Source organism: Labrus mixtus, chromosome 10 (genome assembly GCF_963584025.1).
Source record: "Labrus mixtus chromosome 10, fLabMix1.1, whole genome shotgun sequence".
NCBI classification, from domain to species: Eukaryota; Metazoa; Chordata; class Actinopteri; order Labriformes; family Labridae; genus Labrus; species Labrus mixtus.
In genome coordinates this window covers 13,003,561-13,023,688 of record NC_083621.1, presented here as the reverse complement: position 1 = coordinate 13,023,688, position 20,128 = coordinate 13,003,561, and the positions used below count along the sequence as shown (strand labels likewise).

At 39.0% G+C, this 20,128-nt stretch overlaps 2 protein-coding genes across 6 annotated transcripts in view; one reads left to right on the top strand and one right to left on the bottom strand.

The window, feature by feature from the left end:
- adgrg4a (adhesion G protein-coupled receptor G4a) overlaps nt 1–20,128 on the top strand; it is a 382,000-nt gene that overhangs the window by 266,300 nt on the left and 95,572 nt on the right. The gene's annotated exons all lie outside the window — the stretch shown is intronic.
- Nucleotides 15,048–20,128, bottom strand: part of fgf13a (fibroblast growth factor 13a) — a 98,539-nt gene continuing 93,458 nt past the window's right edge. For all 5 annotated transcript variants that reach the window (XM_061048402.1, XM_061048401.1, XM_061048404.1 and 2 more), the window contains one exon: nt 15,048–17,021. In XM_061048402.1, coding sequence (XP_060904385.1) covers nt 16,885–17,021 — 137 coding nt within the window. In that variant the 3' untranslated portion in view covers nt 15,048–16,884. The remainder of the gene's footprint in view (nt 17,022–20,128) is intronic.

Genomic DNA, 20,128 nt, shown 5'->3' with positions numbered 1-20,128 from the left:
ATTCACAGAGGGCCTCTCTCTTCTGCACATCTCCTGTGGAGTGATTGATTATATTCACTCAGAGCTTCAGGGAACCCCTTCCACCACCACCATCACCTCAGTCCTCACCAACACAGCTTTCACATTTCCCAGTTTAGTCTATGGGCATTCATTCCAAACAAATCATTCAAAGTTAGAGAAACCATAACATTAATAATAACGTATTCAGAAAATGGTGATACCTTTACCTGCTCCCTAAAATACCTCAGGCAAAAGGACGTTTGGATAACTGTATCAAGCGCCGAACTAACCCAGAACTTCCACCAGATACGACTGCATTGCATGTCCGCTCGGGTCCATTACGGCTCCGTACACCCTCGTCCGTCAACATCCAAAGGCTGCGGTCTCTGTGCACTGGACATTTCCAGTGCTGAGAAAAAAGAACCGGCGATAATTTTACAGATTCACTTGCAACAGATACTTCAGGCTAATGTGTTCTTTTTGGGGTGTCCATCTTCAGCTGGTTGCACATGTGTGTGCTATATTGTTTACAGTAACCAAAACTATAGAAAGTACTGTAGATTCAATTTATGGTTTAAATGTTTTAGAGTGCAAAGTGGAGATGAGGTGGATATATGCAACAACTGATTAGGGGATGGTCCCTGGTCAACTATCTGACCGGGGACCGGGAACTATCTGGCTTAAAAATAAGCCGAATCTGCTGTCAGGGAACATGGATAAAGTAACAAGTACTACATGTTTTAACTGCATGACTGTGTGTGTTTGTATGCAGTGCACTTTCTATTTTAAACACTGTAGTCTTAAAAATCTTTTGCTAACTGTCATATCACTGGCAATGCTGGGCAGTGTTGTGTTTCTGTGTGGGCCTGTATTTGCTAAGCCTTGTGCACAAACGTACATATGTGTTGCTGATTAACAGTGGGCGGCAGAGATGCTTTCTTCATGCCAGCTCACAGTGAGACTGGCAGACAGTTCTGCCTCTTGGTGAATCGAGCTAAACTCTCTGCTTCCCAATGTAAACACTCAGTGGCATTATGCTAATAGAAGATCAGATCATTCAGAAAACACATCTCCTCTCTCTCCATACTGTTCCTCCATACAAACTGTAATGACTTGTGCTGTCTCCTTCTCTGCCATTAGGTACTTGTGTATGTATTATTAGTTGCTAGCTTTATTTCTGAGGCAAAAGGTGAAGCACAATATGTTTTGGTGTGTTTTCAGTGAGAAGATAGCGAGGGCTTTAAAAAAGTAAGTAATAAATAATAAAATGTTCTCAGCTATATGAATAATGTTTCATAAAACTTTTAATCAAGAAACGTTGGTGCTAGAAACTTCAGTTTACATTTTGAGTTAAATACAGTGCAAGGTTTACAGTGAACAACATATAAAAAGATATAAATCAGAACTGATTGTTCCCCTGACATGCAATGATATGTCATTGTAATAATGTAATGAACAATATTACAGTCTACTTCATGGTGATAGCAGCACAACAGAGTTGAGTTGATTCTGTTTGGTTGAGTTCTGAAACCTTGTGCACAGCCGGTTTATAGCTGTTCCCGGGCTTCTCTCCAGCTCCACTTAGACAGCTCATAGACAGTTGGCCAAGATATCGACATCCTGGTTCATCTGAGCTCAGAGGCCGAGCTGTAAATGGATATCTAAGCCACAGATCCCCAAGCATGTGCATTATTCCCCCTAACCACAAGTCCCACTATTGACAAGTGGAATCAACACCAAATTATCAGAAAGGAGAAGATGTAGCCTACTAGACGAAAGCAATTTCCACAACAGTAGTCTTCTTGTGTGAAGGAAAGCGGCAACAATCACACAGAGATAGAGACTAAAGACATTGCACATCCGCTTAAAGAAAAATAAAGCTCAAGGTGGAAAGAGAGAGTGAGAGATAGAGTGTGATTGTGATTGTGGAAAGGAGTGGTAATGGTGTGGGAGAAGAAAGGAGACAGTGTGGAGTTGTTAAAGGGAGAGGGAGAGAGGGTGAGAAATCTGAAAGGAAGCTTGTAGCTCTGTGTGTAAAGATGGTTACAAATTAGATCTGTCTGGCTGAGCACACTGATAGTTCAGGTAATGAGAACGGTCAAAGCAAGTTTAACTAGGTCCTCTTTGTTCTGTGCTAGTTGCTATTGACAGTTTAGCTACAGAGTCATGTGCCCCTTAAGGTGTCAGTCTTTGTACACTCTTGATCCAGTCGATTTCCACAGTCAGCTTCAGTAATGGTTTGTTTTTCAAAGCTTTTGAAACCTACAGCATCAGTATTTTAGGCCAAATAACTCTCGGAAATGGTGGAAGTGTGAAAATGTGTCTTTTATCTAATTATTTACAATAGTTTAAATGCAGAACCAAAAAAAAAACACAGTGGATTAAATAATTCCTAAAATAACACATTATCATGTCAACCACAGTTGATACAGCAGTATAGCTTGAAGCTGTTTGTTTGCACTTACTGACCTTGTTTCCTCTTTTCTAGATCCTTGCTTGTGTCGTACTCACTCTCTGATGTACGTCGCTTTGGATCAAAAGCATCTGCTAAGTGAATTGTAGAATTGATTGTAATAATGTAAACACAGAGTAAAAAGTAAAACTAAGATGATATTTACTTATGCTTAACTTGCGTATAATTGCATATGAAAAGGTTTGTGGGCTTAAGATAGTCAATTAAGTATATTTATCATTAACTTGCCTGAATGGCTTGGTCATAAATCTAAAGCCTACATGGTTGATGACACTGTTGGAGCTCTAGCTCTTTTAAACAGATGATGAGATCTTATTTTTATTGTTCGTTCACAAATTGGCTGCAGATCTGTAAAGTGTGCATCGGTCAGCAGTTGTTCAACTTATTTTAACTCTGGATGGTGTCATATGATGTGAGTTCAGGCATTTCAATCTTTCCCGAGGCACTTCACTTTCACTTTTCCGACCTTGCATGTTGAATGTACTTCGGAGGAGGCTTCCTATTACCCAGGGGATTATAAAATCCACAGAGCACTCTTACGGTTGCCTTCAATAATAACAGGACCAGCTGAATGTCTTGTTGCTCTGTAAACAGTACAGGCAGTACGTTAGTATGCCATACATTACTGACACTGAAAACTAAACACTGTTATAGCAGCGCAGGGACATACACGCACTCTGCTGCATCAGTGTAACAAGGAAGGTGGAGAGGGTGTACAGAAGAAAATGCCAGCCGCTGTTTTGCCATGCCCAAACTGGCTGCTTGGGAACATTTACTTAGGATGTAAGAAAGAATGTCTAAAAAAAATATTTGGGATGTTTTGAATTAATCTTAGAAATTAATAATTGTGATTCACAACGTGTGGACAGCCCCCCACCACCCACACAAATAAACCTTGGAGAAACACTGCTTCCCTGTAATATCATAAAATGGACCAAGATATTTGATGCATTTAGTTCATGACATTCGTGTGAAAGTATTCAAAGTCACAATTGGACAGAAATATACAGTCCACTTCTAGTGACAAAGATGGCAAAGATACAGTAGAATTTTTCAGCTTTGGCAGACTACATAGAAAACTCTGCATCCATGCTCTGGTTACAAAACGTTCAATTACTGCAAGCAGCCTACGATCAAATAGAGGGCTTCTCTGCAGGGAGCTTGATTTTTTGCCCTATTTTTTCTGTTCTCTTCATTTCCTAATCTGAGTCTTCTCCCATCACCCTTTGTAACTTCCTCTCGCTCACACGTCTTAAGCCTTTTTCTTTATCTTCTATGCACTCGCTCCATTCTCTGTCACATGTTTAATGTCAAGGCCTTTTATTTCTGTGGGGGTGTTACTTGTATGCATAATAGGAGAGGAAATGGCCTTCGGAAACTTAATGTTTTCTCAGTCTGGCAAAAATCTATCCTTATTATCAGATCAGTAAATCCTGCTTTCCTACCAAAAACAATAAAGGCGGAAATATTGATTAATGCCCAGACTTCTGCTTGTGGCAGTCACTCCAGCAGGATGTTAAAGCTGCTCTGGTTGTTTTGACAGGAACAGACAGACAAAGCAAATCTTTTTTAGCTGGCTAAACGCTATTTTCATACGTTATGTTTTGAAGCGAAAAACAGAAAAGGAGAAAACCAACACAGACCACCAACACAACACTGGTGAAATCCTGGGTAAGAAACACTCAAGCTTGAAATCGTCTTTGTGTAGCTGTCTTAGTCTTGCTGTTAACCAGTGACATCTATTTAATGTTGGGCTAACCCATATGGACCAAAACTAAGATCTCGATAGTGTTTTGCTGAATGGCAATACTCATAAATAATGACTACCTGTTGTCAAATTAAAAAGTAATATAATATAAAATACAAATGTTAGTTGAATACAATAAAATACACACAGCTGTGTTTTTTGGGTGAAGAGGAACAGACAGTGAGATGAGAAATATTTGAACTGGCAGCTCAACAGAAGATGCGTATCACATAATTTGCATTTTAAAATAAATACATATCATACATCTTAAAAACTCAATTAATCAACCAACCCTAATTCAATGTAATATCAAAATAAAATGAAACACATTTCATCAAGTGATGCCAGTCGCTTATTCGGTCTGTCTTAAAATGTTAATTCTCATTATTGTTCCTCAAGGCTCTTTTGTTTCTTGGATCAGTGCTAGTATACTGTATGTATAATTCAAGAGCTTAATAGGGAGAGGGGTGATGCAGGAATGAATGATGCACTATTCAAGAACTGGAGGCAAAAACATTTTTTTTCCACACATCCTTTCACCAAGTCATGTCTACTGTATTTTACTGTGGCAGAGCCAGGGAAGAATTTATGCTGCAGAGGCTTCATAAATATTGCATGCGTCCCCTCACTGCCTGCCTGATTGCATGCTAACAGAGGTGAGTGCTGGCTGTCTGGCTCGTTTCTCTCCCTGTTACGTAACGCCTGACCTCATCCACTGCAGTGAGGCAAGAGTTGGGATTCCCTCCTGCACATGGAAACAAGCACTGTGGGGAAGAAGGGAGGTGGAGGATACAGAGACAGAAAGGGAGAGCACCATGCAGCACAAAGAGAAAAATAGGTGGCTATAAACGATGAGAGTGGAGACAGGCAGAATGGAAGGAGAGTGCTAGTGCCATTTCTGCTGATAAGGATAGGATGCTAACAAAAACAACAATGACAAGATTGGGGTGTTTATTGTTTGCTGTTTGAGTTGCTGATTATGTTAAAAAGGAACGGGTGACTCATATCCAGTGAGCATGTTAGTCAGGCATGGGGGGGGGGGGGGAGTATTCCATCTAGTATTTCCTAGTCAGGAGGGAATAATGTGCCTTTCAGGGCTGAGCTTTGAACACGTTAAGGTTAAAAGCACTGAAATGAATCCAGTTGGAAAAGGTAAAAAGTGGTGAAAAAAATATGGAAGCAGAATTCAAATAAAGCAGTTGCATAACACACCATGCTGGTTTATTTATCTCTTCTTGAATGAATGTCATTTCAAATATTTATTCTGGCAGCAAAATTAATTGGTTATACATGTGTGTAAGAACTGATGACATTTATTTATATAGCGATGTGGTTGAAAGTTGTTAAAGGCTGCAGAGATACAACATGTTAACTGAGTACAGAGCATAGAAATATGGCTGTAGGGTCTGACACAAGATCAGTGTAGTACCAGGACCAAAGAATCACACATCAGGTTTATGTGAACTTCTCATAAACATGACTAAAAAGATGTCCCCATAAATACTGTAAACTGGTCTCACAATTTTAAAAAAGACATTTATGTAACATCTTTCTTTTGACGGTGTGGAGGAGAGTGACTGAAAAGGCAGGACAGAGTGGGGGTATGACCTCGGACAGTGGTTGCTATTTGAACCAACAATTTTAAGACAGACGAAATGCTTCTGCTCCAATTCCCTTACGTAAGACTCACAGCGATATAGTCCCAAAATTACAAATAGATGTTGTTCCAAGTATGACTAATGTTAACCTGTCTGTACCAAGTAAAACATTTAATTTTTACAGAACATTTTCACCCTTAAACAATAAAAGTACACCTACACATTTTGATTTACTAAGGGCTTTTCATGCCTTTATTGGAGAGATAGATTGAGCGTGCAAACTTATCACTAGGCCACCAGTGCCACATAGCGTCACACTATTAGATCGATTTCCCTTCATTTGGGTATATATAGGGCCCAATCGATATGAGATTTCTGGGGCCTGATACCGATATTAGATGGAGAAAAACAATCTGATACCAATATATTGGTGAATTGGTTGATATTTGGAGATAGATGGCGTTGATCCCTACAATGCAGTTACACTTGTGGAAAATATATAAATTCATTATATGTATACGTATATTATTACATTCTAACATTTCCCACTTCCATTTAAAGATCCTTCAGGGAGAAATGCATCACTGATAAACCAGAGATACAAACTGTCTCAGACTTTAACCTTGATGAACCAGGACACAAAACGCCTTCAGGCAAAGATTGTAATTTATTGTTATTTTGTTTGGTTTATGCAAAATAACTCCTGGCATATACAGGTATACTGATCATGTAAGATAATAAGGTAAAGGTCATGTATGTGGCGCCACTATACTTCTCACAGTGGCATACTCCATCGCTATATAATATGCTCCTCTAAAAAATGCCATAGTTGCTACTTGATCAGTACTGGTGCAGATTCAGAAGCATGGGAATACCATCATAGACCCAATGTTTTAAGACCATAGTACTGATAAATATAGAGGGACTTACCTAGTGATGATACATGTAGGCTAAATCAGCAATGTTTGGCAAGGGTTTGAATGTAAATGGCATAAATTTTATATGTTTAAGTCCTGCACTTCAGCTCTAAATGTAAAACAGACCACATCAGCAGTTGAATAAAACATGTAAAGCTAAATATTAAAGTTACGGCACAACCCTTTGGGATTCACACACGCACACACACACACACACACACACACACACACACACTTAACTTTCAAGAGACACAAGAGCTTATTCAGAATTTCGATAAAGTATAAAAAATACAGCTGGTGACTTCTTTCCTGCAAGGATCGTTTTTTTTTTGGGGGGGGGCGGGGGGTGTTGGGGGAGGAGAGGAATACATAACAAAAACAGCTGCCTTACACAACTGGGGAAAAAGACATTTCCTCCTTACCCATAATTCCCAACCTAAGCTGCTTTCCCATGTTATTTACTTGGGATTATTCATTAAATTAATGGGTTATTCTCTTTGTCTGGATTATATTAATGTTAATCTGTCTTTCCTGGCTGACACGGGGATATGTGATCACTCATTTGTTGCTTAAACCCTTTCCGGCTTTTGCAGTGCACATCAACCAATTATTTTCTCGATTCAGTGAGTAATTACTCTCTGTGTATTTGTATAATCTTTAACACAATGGGTTTATGCAAAACTGTCACTGCATCCATGATGACATCCAGGGGGTCCAGATGAACAGCAGACCTGTCACATGACAGGTTTGTAAATTAATGTCATTAGAGGATTTTGCAAACAACTACTCAATCCAGATAAAGGGAGCTATAAAATAATGGATTTTCCATCCAATTTTGTTTATTTTGTTATACCGTGTGGACTAAATCTGTTATCTAATACACAGAAGTGTTGAACAGAAACTCAAAGCTTCCATGATGATGCAATTTCTCCGTCTAGCAGAGTTCCTCGGATGTGAAAATGGTTTCAAGCAACAGATCAGCAAATTGATTTCATGCTGAGAGTGACAACAGACTGAAAATGCAGCTCTGCCATGAATGTTTAAGAAGTAAATTCCCCCATAGCAAAGTAAGGTGAATATGAAAGCATTTGTTTGCATCACTGTTCCTGCTGTACATTGATTTATCTACAACTATACTGTCAGTATAAGACAGACCGGTCTGTCGTCCCCTTTATGACTCTGATCATTCCTTGAACCTTTCTCCAGGGCCACCATGTTCTCAAACTTTTCTCAATATGACCCCATTGAAAACTTTTTGAAACCAATTTCCTCTGACCAGCTCAAAATACTTTTGGCAGGAATATAAGTTCTATAAAAAGAGTTACAACAGGGCAGCAGTCACCCAGCAAAAAAAATACAAAGTCATGAGTTGTAGGTCTTCAAACTTTATAGAACCTTTCCTATTCTGATTGTATTTTTTAAGGCTCTGTTTTTGCATTACATTTTTCTCCTCTTGATGAGATTAGCTGTATTGTTGCTACAATTAAAACAGGAATCAATTACATTAGTTTTTCATCAGCAGTCATTCAACAGAGTTTTGCATATTTGTTATTGAACTTATTTTAGTATTATTATTTCATGGTTACCCATGCTTTGTCCCCAAAATGTATTTTAACTCGTGAAATGTTCTCAGAGATCCAGTTGTTGAATGACACAACCAATCATAATGATCCCACATTTGTAGAATAGAATGCAGAGCATGTCAAGTATGTTGAGTATGTAGTAAGACACATGAGGAGTACTAAGAAAAGGAAGATCTTCTACTAGTTTATCAATCAAGGAAAGCGATCTTATGGCAGTAAAATTGAAAAAAGGAAGGATTAAATGGTCATAAAATATACTTCTGGTGCCATAAATATCCCTAGTTGTGACGTCCATGTAGCCTATGTGTGGGAAAGAGGTCGTTGTCAGACAGTCGACTTCAATATTCACTGCACACCTGCCCAAATGCATGTGTGCACAGCAGGGGTCATTGTAGACATCATGTCTGCAGGATTTTCTCGCATTATGAGATCCAGACCAGATCCAGTGTAGGTATAAGCAGTAAACGTAGAAGCTAACCCTGCAGTAGTCGTGCACTTCTGGCGGTGATGATCCAAGGAGGAAGGGCCCTATTTGAATGTTGTGTTTACAAGCTGCAACAAACATTGCTACTGATTCAACCTTTAAAGGTGAACTTTATTATTGTGTTGTTGATCTGACCAGTCATCTTTTGCCATCTTCAAATGAACATTTTGCTTGCGGATTTTAGCTCAAATATCTCCAAAATGTACTGAAACATTCCCATTAATCACAGCTGTACTTTGTGTTTTAGTATTTCGTAAATATTAGCATGATATTTTAATATGGTAAAAATAATTGCTAAATAGAAGCCTGTTATCATAAGGCCAGTCTCACTCAGCCCCTTGCAATTAAGGTGAGTTTTTAGTTATACCAGCTATAAATTAGTGCTTATAGCTGGTGGACCCCAGATTAGATTTTTGTTTTTTCATAGAAATTGTTTGCCTTTATTTCAATTTATGCAAGAATAATGTTCTCAACTAACATTCATACTTCCTGTATGACTTTTTTTTCCTGACATTTGTCTGAAAAATGCTAGAATTTAGCTTTCAAATATTTTTAAGCCACCATTTGACAAAGAAAATAAATTGCCACCTGAGGAATGTTTTGACGTATCATATAGTGCATCACTTAAACTCAGACTTCTAAACTCAATAAGTGGTGGTGGTCAAAATGTTTACAGGTATTTCAATCATTCACAGATTACTGTAAATTATTAATTCAGTTGGATATGAAGGATCTCATAACTAAAAGAGTAAAATTCAAAAGTCTATCATTTGAAATGCTATTAATCTGGTGTTTTTGTGTTGTTTGCTGGACCACTCGGCCAAAAAATCCAACCATAACTGGGTTGAGCATGTTTGACAAACAAGCAAAATAAATCCAACAATAGCCTGAAGAACATGCAGGAGCTGACGCCCCAGCTGGGCACCGCTAATGGGGGGAAGCAGTGATGCCTTTTGCTATTTGTGGTGGATGTTATCAATGTGCATTCTCTGAACACTGAGTCTTACCCATCTCTCCTGCCTATCCCTGGTGCTCTGATGTGCTGGTGGGGCTGATAAGCAGAGGTGTGAGACGCTCTCTGCTCAGGGTAATCTGTGGAGAATGGAGCTGCCGCCTTGTTTGTGCCAGACCAGGGGTGCATGGGGAGAAAGATGGACGAGAGGTTGTTAGAGGGACAAATGGGAGTAGACTCTATTTGGATTTCCAGGCTCTCAAATGGCACAGGGGTGGTGAGGGACTCAGAGGCCTGACACTTTCAAGGTTAGCAGTGATGCGTTTAATTCAATATCCTGGACCTGACACTTTTTTAGAGACGCATAAAGGATTCAGAATGTTAGTCAGCTTGTGTGCCACCTTATAAACTTTGTTTTTTTTTTTGTTTGTTTTGTTTTCCATGCAAAGCCCAAACATTTATGCCAGCTTTGTGCACCAGTTTTACACAAGAACTGATTCAAAGTGTCAGTCTGTAGTGTTGTTTTCTCCCCAGGAGGGAGATGCACAAGTTTGTTTTTCAAGCTGGCTGATTTCACTTATCTTCATGTTCAGCCTTTCTGTTATGGCTCCAGTATCATTTGCTACTGTATTTGTCCACAATTCTGTATGTCTCCAGAGTGTAGCAGCATCAAGTTCATTTGTTTATTTGCTGTCAGCTTCGGTTTCTCCTCTTTCCTTTTTTTTGGCACTGTCCATTCACAGGAAATTAACCAGTAAATAAAAATAAAGGTTATTTTTCCAATATAGCAGTTCATGTCACCATATAATTTTAATTTTCTACTTTGATTTGTAAAATATTTTATTAATATATGGAGGAAATTGCTTTTGAATGTCCAGGACAAACGGAAAAAGAAAGCGATTGAGAAAGGAGCAGAGGATGAGAAGTAAATGAGAGCTGCAGCTGCCCCTCGTGGGAGGTTTCAGCGAGTCAATTAAATTCAGTTGTCTTTGCCTTCTTCCGAGTGTTGTAAAAGCATCAATATTTCTTAACTTGGTTTACTGTACATCAAATTGTGGGCAAAGAGGCAAGGAGCAAATAATAGCTTCATAATTAGAGTCATTTCATGCACTGACTTCTTGACTGGCAGGTGGAAAATTGTTTTCTGTTTAACACATTTCTTTTGACAAGACTGTAGAAACTGAAAAAAAAAAATGCATGATGACACGTCAGAAACATCAACATTAAAGGTGAGAGGAAAAATGTAATGATAAATTTGACGTTCTTAAATCAGTCAGTTTACAGCTTTGAAACTGGTCATTCTTATCATTAATACATCCACATATGTCATACAATAAAGCAAAGGAGGGTTGTAAATCGTTACTTGTGATGTTAATAAAAAATGTATTTATGCTTTGCTTACTGTAACTTAATATTTTATTGCTTCTCTGTAATGCTTTGATGCATCATTTACTAACCCTTCATGCAATCATAAATAATAGTTGTAAAGTGGTTGTGAGCCTTGCCGTTTTATAGAAACATTGATGTAATGTATGTGCATGTACAGAATGTTGCAGTGAAAATGATTTACATCAGAGCTAATGTGAAAAAGATGACAAAGACAGAGAGACGGAGAGGGAGACATGGTGAGAGAGAGAAGTGAAGCCAGTCAGCCTGTGCTGGCAGTGATAAAGGGTAATGAGTTGCAGCATTCACAGGTACACAGTGCTCGCATATATCACAGCTCCATCAGCTTAGTCTGATTCGTGACACATTATTGCAGACTGATCTCACTCAGGATCTGAAACTCCTGCACCCCGGAGTGCCTGTCGCTTTCTTGAAGTGTGTGAGTGTGTGAGTGTGTGAGTGTGTGTGTGTGTGCTCACACCTGCCCTTTTTCATTAGTCTGGACAAGTGAATGGCAGAATAACTGATTGACCAGTGAGTGAAAGAAAGTGGAGAAACAGGAAAAGCAGTGCGACAGAGTGAAAGGGGGCCACTCCTCTCATCAACATGTCTGAACAAGGCAGGCCTGTGTTAATGAATTGGACTGGCCCATGCTAATGAACGGAGTCTACAGATATAGGCAAAAGGAAATGAGGGGAGTACGGGGATGTCAAACTACATGAACGATGAAGAAGCTCATATCGGGGCCCATATTACAGAGACCTATTAGTCCTCATGTCTCTGCCGGCAATGGGCGTAATGAGGCAGTCTCCAAACACCAAATTGATGCCCACTCTATTTCACAGACGAGGGATAGAGGACGGGTTTATTGTAGAGTTTTACAATAGGCTGCACTTACCAGCAAAGTCTCTATTGCTCTTATACTATTGTGCAACACAACTCAGAATTCTGTAAACCAGTGTATCAATCTTTAAGTTTAACAAACTGGGATTTTTTTTTCTTTCTCTTTAGTTTTCCCATCTCTTCAGTCTTCAGTCTTCAGTCAACTAATACAAGCGTCACTCTAGTCAGGAGATTAATTGCAAATGCAATCCTTTGATTTTGATGACATTAGACTACAGCTGCTCGGTGCTCTAACCCTTGTTTGGGTAAATAAACATGACACACAATGAATATATTTTCCTCATGTTTGTAATATACAGCAAAAAATAAATTCATGTAAGTGCTTAGCAATTACCTACTACAATGGTGAAGTTGATCCTTTTGGTTGAATTGTTGCTGCTCAACATTGTAGTAGTATGCATTATAGATTTTAACACATAATCCCTATAGAATTGTCAGGGGTCATTTCAAATTCTGTCTTAAATCTGTACTTAAAGTAAAAAATAAAGAATTCACTTTCTTACATCGGCCAGTCCCTCCACGATTTTGAGGGCTTTTTTATGATTGTTGAAGCCTAAAAGGTCTGACTTTGCATCAGCTTTTTTTTTTTTTTTATTGCAATGAAAGTTTTTATTATTATTTATTTAATAACATTGCAGGGGCAAAATTAATTTGCAAAAAATAGTTGCCAATGTCATTCAGGGTTTTTTTTGTAGCCATACAACATAATGCTCGGAATTAAAACAGTTTTAACAATATATGGATACAGTTATGAAGGCTCAAAGTGCGCAGAACACACATTTTTGCCAGTAACAATAAAAAACAGTTCTTTAAGTTCTCTAAAATAAATGGATTTAAATTTGAAAATGGCCTGGCTATGAATATCGCCCCACAGTTTTTGCTTTTTACAGTAACGGTAGGCTATTATATCCCGGTATTACAGTTTTAAAAAGGATTGAGCATGTGAACACATATTCACAACCTAAGACCCCCCTTTTCGCCCTTTTAATGTGAAAGATTGGGTGAAAATAGAACGTGTTAATAATTGAAGCTTCAACAGGCTTCAGTTACTGGCAGTACAACTACACTGTAGGGTTGTGGCAGTTTGCAGCGCTCCTCTCACCACGAGTCACAGCCCGCTTCTTTTAATCATCACAGACTTAATGCAAGCAAGACATCTGTTTAAACACACCTTAGAGCAGGTAAACCTGTTGTAATGGAGATGCAAATCCATTCCAGCAAAAAGCCTGTGGTAAAGCCCCAGACAGACAGAGACGCGTTGCAGTAAAGCACACCTTGTCACTTAATGTTGCTGTTATCTGCTGAAACTTGGAGTGGATAGAATATACATTTAACTGATTGGGCCACAATAAGAGGGACTGATCAGCCTTTTTTGTCAACCAGGGTGCTGTCCATTGTCTGCAGCACTGCTTGCACACTGATTGTCATGCCGTCATTGTTAAGAAAATAAATAATAAATAAAAATCTAAATAGTCTTGCGGGACAGATATGCTAGATCAGACCTCAAATCGATGTGTTTCATTGGTATCTTTTTTGACACACATTTTACAAATTGCCTCATCTTAAATTAGCTGGTTCAACTTTTTCATTTGGCTGAAAGCCGAAATGTTGCCAAAGGGGCGAAGTTACACTCGATTTAAGTACCGGGACAGTTACCATCTGTTTCCATCTAAACATGAGGTGGGATGGGTTGACTTCACTTGTGGTTGTGACGGTTGCCTATATGCTCTGTGGTTGCCTTGTCAATACTGTATTACGGTAATTCCTTTTTGCAGTTCCCACGACAGCCCTACTGTGCAGACATTAATTTTTGTGTGTACCCAATGGGTTATATCCGCTAAGATTGTCTTGATTTGTAAAATCATCAAATCTTGAAAATTTAAGCTGATTCCCTGATTGACATGTCTTATGTACCATTTCTATTGATTTTACTACTTCAGAAAATCTTCAAAATTCAAACTAAGTTTCCATAAGTACTACTACCTGCACTACCATATTGATTTGAATCGCTCCTGCCATTGCTATACCTTTCATCACATTTCCTTTACACCCTTCACCTTTGTCATTAGTGACATGAACTGTGAGTGTCAATCAGAGCAGAGTGATCATGGACAAAAGCCCTCATTAGAGGAAGTGCTCCTTCCTGCGCTGACAGAGACAGTGAGGGAGAGGGCTGACCTTATTAACAGAGCCTGGTAGGTTAACACGGTGTCACACCATCATTCAGATCCCAGACGCACCTGACAGAAGGTAATTATTACCTTCTGTCATGTCCTCTGTGCACAGATGAAGACAATATAGCACTGAAGTGTTCTGACTTGACCAATTAGGTGGATATTTTTGTCTTTTTTATGCAGCATAGTAATTTGAGACTTATTTGATCATGGACAGCCTGTTATCCTCTTTCATTATGGAAATCTGAGGCAAATGGGGGCAAGTTGTGCATTTGCCTGAATTATTATTTTTTTTAATGTTTTTAGAAAGAAAAATATATTTTTTTCCAAAAAAACCTCCAGATCAACTTTGGTGAGGAAAGTAAAGTTGATCTTTCTCACTGAGTTCACTACCGGGAAAAGGCAACACTCATACTGACAGAGAGAAAATTGCAGTGGAGCAATTTCCAGGCTTCGGCCTTTCCTATAAAAATAGAGATATTGATTGATAGAATGAGCTCTATAAGATTGTCCGCCTTAAACCTGAGGCAATTAAATCCATACCCTACCTCTGTACGGTATGTTGGTGGTCGCAGATTGGAGAGATGCCAGGAGGGAGTGTGTGTTCAGGAGTTCCTCTGGGGAGGAGGCTTTTCTAACAGCAATACAGCATTGATGGCTCCCATTTTCTGCACCACCAATTATTACCGTTCCTGCCAACTCAAGTCTTATCCCACAACTGGAAATGTGGTATGATTACATTGGCCGGATAGTGGAATACATGTATTAATGTAAGTACATTAATAAATCAACCAATAGGACAAAGAAGGAAGTCAGACACATTTTAAAAGTAAATCTTAATATAAACATTTTATTCAGTGCATTTTTGTGTATACAACAAATAATAAACAACTGGAAGTTATCAGACAGCCCCAATGTGTGCCTGTAAATGTTTGTCTATCAGATTAAGCCTGGTAGTTTGGATCACATGATCCAACATGGGGTTTATACACATAGCCTACATCATGCAGCTCTAGACCGGAATTTCCCTGCTCTCTCCCATGCAACAGATAGGTTCACCTAATACAACCTCCAGAGGAAACCAAGAAAAAGAAAGCCTCCCAGAAGCATGTACCAGAAAGAAGTTATGTAGCTGAAGGGAAGAGTATCTAGCCCACAAAAAGGGGTCCTTTTTGTACATAATTGTGTTTGTACATGCCCTGTGAAAGAAAGGGAAGATGTTCATTTTTGTATGTTTTTTTTTCTTCACGTTTACAAATATGACGTGTCCTATAAAATGTTAAGCCACCTAAAAGTCCACAGTATTTTTTTTTTATATAGAAAATATTGTCACCACAATAAGTTACTCAAACACATAACAAGCATCCTGGGATGGGGCTTGCACCATATTCCTATGGTGAAATGTATCAGTCAATTAAGGTTGACGAAAAAGGAAGGCGTGGGGGAGGGGTTGAAGTATGACACAAGCACGGAGGGAGGAAACAGATCACGAGGACAAAAGACATGTGACACATTGGTTACAGAAGGGAATGGGGACATATTAGTTAGTTTCATACCTTGGCCATTGAGCATATCAGCATAAAGCACAACGTCAATCACTTTGCCAACTTGCCAACAAGTGTGTAAAATCACTTCCTAGACCATTGTTCCTTTTTTCTTCCAAAAATCGTTGCTTTCTTTTACCACAAATGTACAGTGAAAAAAAAAATTCCAGCTTTGCCTTTACACTGGCTTGGTTTTCAGCGGCTTAAAGGGACACTCTTTCGTTCTGTCTTTGGTTTGCTGGAACCCCTTTCAATGATGAAAGCAACATAATACAAATACTGAACCATGGTTAAGGGAGGACAACAAGAGGGGACAAATATAAACTAAACCATTTGTCAAATAAACAGCTCTCGGCTAATTCAGAAAATTAGCAAAAAAAAAAAAAAAAACAAGGTGCAGCTGTGGCATTTCTGAAAAGAAAGAAAAAACTGCGAGAGCCACACTGCCCCTTCTTATATTTCAGGTCAGCTGAACATAGGCTTCATTTTCCCATGCTAGAGAGCTCAGTCTCTGAGCGTGTGCACTAGGACGCAGTAGAGCTACCGTCTGGCTGGCCGCAGTCCCAGCAGCACTGGGCGTTGCCACACCAGGGAGTTTATAGGCTTTGTATTCACAGAAGCACGGATGAGACAGAGATCAGGGCTTACGCTGTACCACTGTAGCCTCGTAGACCAGCACCATTACTGGCTGCCCTGAATGCTTACGTCTAACTTTCTGTCCCTGTCTGACAAATGGACGAATGCTTGGTGTCTACATGACCTAAGAAATGATAGTATCCACAAGAAATTAAGAAAAGAAGATAAAGATGTGCTAACTGGTATGTAATCATCAATTTAAGAGAGTGATTAAGATAATATATAAATCTCAAGCCCAAAAGAAAGATTTTAACAACTTTTTAGTCCAGAATGGTTTATGTTCCATTAAGTATCTAACTATAGATGATGAAGAATAATGTATAGATGGTTCCTAGATGTTGGTTATTAATGGTGTCAGGGTGTATGCAAATGCTTTGTTGTAGCTAGTCCTGAACCGCTGATCGGTGAAAGAAGTCTTCTTGGATTCACGCTCTGCTGGAGGTAAGGTTTTCGTGGTTCGGCCCCAGGCCTGGTTTGGGCTACCGGGCTACGTCGACTCATTCTGGCTCACAGCTTTGCCTCCGTTAAGCACAGCTGAGGCGCTCCGACTCTTGGTTGGCGTGCCGCTGCCGGAGCGGGAGAACTCTGTCAAGTCATGGAGGGATGGCTCTCTGTACATTGCAACTGCGGAAACAGAAAATGACAGAGAATAAGACAAAAGATCTAGTATACAAAGACAAATAGAATAAAAACACAACACAACTCAATTGTGTAAGAATACCCTATGATGATATAATATGAGATCTTAAAGTTCCCTGCAAACTGCTGAGATCACAGCAAGACCAGGTTGGTGCTGAAGAGAAAAAAAAATACTGTATTTACAGCATGGCATTATAAATTCAGTAGTTGCTAGTGCTTTAGCTTTGCTGTGTTTGCAGCTTCAGCCCAATCTGCATCTCAGCAACCTTTTAGAAGAAATATCAGTAATCTGAGGTTCCCAGTCTTTGGTTTCAGGATGTTGTCAACATTCTTCTGCCTAGGATGCTATTTGATGTTCATTCCTAAGGGATTCTGTCGCTGAAACAGCAAACACAGTGCTTCAGACACTTCACTTAGCCCAGCATTTTCCGTTACAGCAGCAATCCGCAGGCCATCCTTATACACATTAATCAATGGTTGGATTTCACTCAGAAACTGCTGATGATTGGTTCCAGTCTTGTCAGTGACAGCCTTGTATGATTATAATGACGGACGACTGACCTCGGGATTATGGCATCACCTCAAAACTACTGCTACTACTCTAACATTAATCCCCAACAACAACCATCCATCTTGTCATCTTCTGGTGCTTCAGTGACAAACGCCACTTAACTAACTATACACTTACAGATACAGGCGTCTCTTTGTGCTCGCAGCAAGACTTTCAGGAAGGATTATAAGAGGATTTTCCTGTGTCTGTTTGAATGACGTGAGCTGAACTCGCTTCTTCCAGAGAAGGACAGAATGAGAGGCTGTAGGCTGGGACTCACTGACTGAAACCAGAAGAGCAGTCCTGAGTAATGGCTGGAAGAGATGCCATTGCCAAGGCGGAGACAGCTTCTTAATTGGTGCCCTGTAACACCACTGCCTCTGAATCTTTATGAGCTGCTGGAACACATTCTCCTTTATTTTTCTCTCACTCTCTCTCTGCCTTGCAAAACTCCAATGCAGCCTGCTACATTGGGAATTTCTAATTATGTGAAATGTATAGTATAGTATTGTGCTTTACTGATTGATTAAATATGTTTTTCTCATTTTAGATTTGCTGTTGGACCTCAAAGATAACAGAAAAGTCAGTGCACATAAATGGTGTTTGGATTCTATGGGAACATTATTTCATCCAGCCTATATCTATCAAGTTGTTAATCTCGCTTTCTCTTTTTCAGTATGTTGTCCAGCATGAATCCAATCATTCTCTGGTTATCCCGTTAAAGTGTGTTTGAGACCCTCTGGATGGCCCGTTAAATGAAAGAGAGAAGCTATTAAAGTGATCTCAGAGGGCAGACTGAGATTCTTAATGAGATGCTGGCTGGAGCAGTTCAAACAAAGATGCAAGAGAAGGCTGCATCACATTGAGAAAGAGGAAAAAATAATTTAACTCCAATCTGGAATAGTTTAGCCCATCAAGCCCTGCTGGATACTGTAATAAAACCCAAATTACCAAGATAGAACAAACCCGAATCCTCTTCAGTATCTACTGGAGGTGGTTTGGAGAGGCTGTATCGGACTCGTAATATTTCATCATCCCATTAATAATTTAATATCTCATCTTTTAATTTCATACATTTTTAATGAATTCTTATTAAGTTCTTGGGCTTGATTTCCACTAGAAATAAAGTTTGCAGTGACCTTAACTGACCAATTCTGCAAAGAAGCATGTGTGCCTGAACTCAATTGATTATAAGTATTCTCAATCAGCAGCATAATCACATCTTTTGACTCACTAGAAATTTTAAAGACGTTTAAGATTTCCTCCATTTTTAATAAATGATAACAAAAAGTGTTTTTAATAACATGTCCATTAGGGGTGCATAGTATAAGAAACATTTAACAGCTCAACAATATACCATAAATTAGAATGATTGTCTGTTGGGGCATTATCAACCAAATATGGTACCAATACCAAAGGCTTTGTTAATGTAGAATTCTTAGCAGAACTGTTTTATTTGAGTGCATCAGATTGTATCTTATGGAATAGTAAGCGGGCAAATCACACTTTATTAATCTCTTCTAGAGACTCAGAAAAATGTACAGTATGTTAAAGTTAAGATGATGAAACTCTCTTGATGTACCAAGTATAAGTACCACTATCAAAGTAACTCTACTTTCAATTGAATCATCCCAAATCACCCAATACATCACTTGTGTGATACAGGACGGATTCTACTACATCATGAAAAAAATGAATGGACTGAAATCATTGCACTTATTTCATGACTTGTTCTACATTTCAGTGAGTTACTACAGATACCACTTATAACATGATAGTGCTAGGAGGTATTTTATTGTCCATGCACAGAAAACCCCCCAGCTTGTAAACAAATGATTGACAACTGATAAATCAAAGAACAACATCTGGCATATCAAACATCTGAAATCACGCAACTATCAACAATCTAAAGGTGTTTTCTATGTCATTTTGTTTTTTGCACTGCAAGCCTTTTATTTCATACTGAAAGAAAAAAGTGCTCTTCTTTGATCCCTCTGAAGTGAAAACAGACTGAGTCTGTCTCCCCTGTGTTGACAGGTAAGTCTGTGTCTTGTAAAAGATAAAAGGACTGTGGCCTTTTCAACATAAAAAACAGACCCATTTCTTCCTCTCTCCTCCCTATTTCCTGTGTTCTTCACAACCACACACACACAGCCTTCATGGGTGGGGCTCTCTGGGACTTTACTGTACTGGAAATAAAGTCTCATGGGATATTATTCAGAGCATTAAAACACATTGTTCCTGCTGCTGCACAGAGACAATGGCTCAGCCTCCTTCTGAAAAGTCTTCAGCAGAGTGTGACCTGCTAGGGGAAGCTACAGAATATGTATGTGCCAGCATCTCTAAGAAATATGCTAAACACTGAACAGTAGAGGGTTATGTCGAAAGCAGCTCATTTGGAACCGAAAAATATATTAAAATGGGAACCCATATTAACAAGTCCATCGAGTGATTGTCTTAGAAACACGCTTACATTACCATCTAGGGCTGAGTCAAAAAAATCGATTCATCAATGCATTCCAATATATTTTTTCCCAATTCT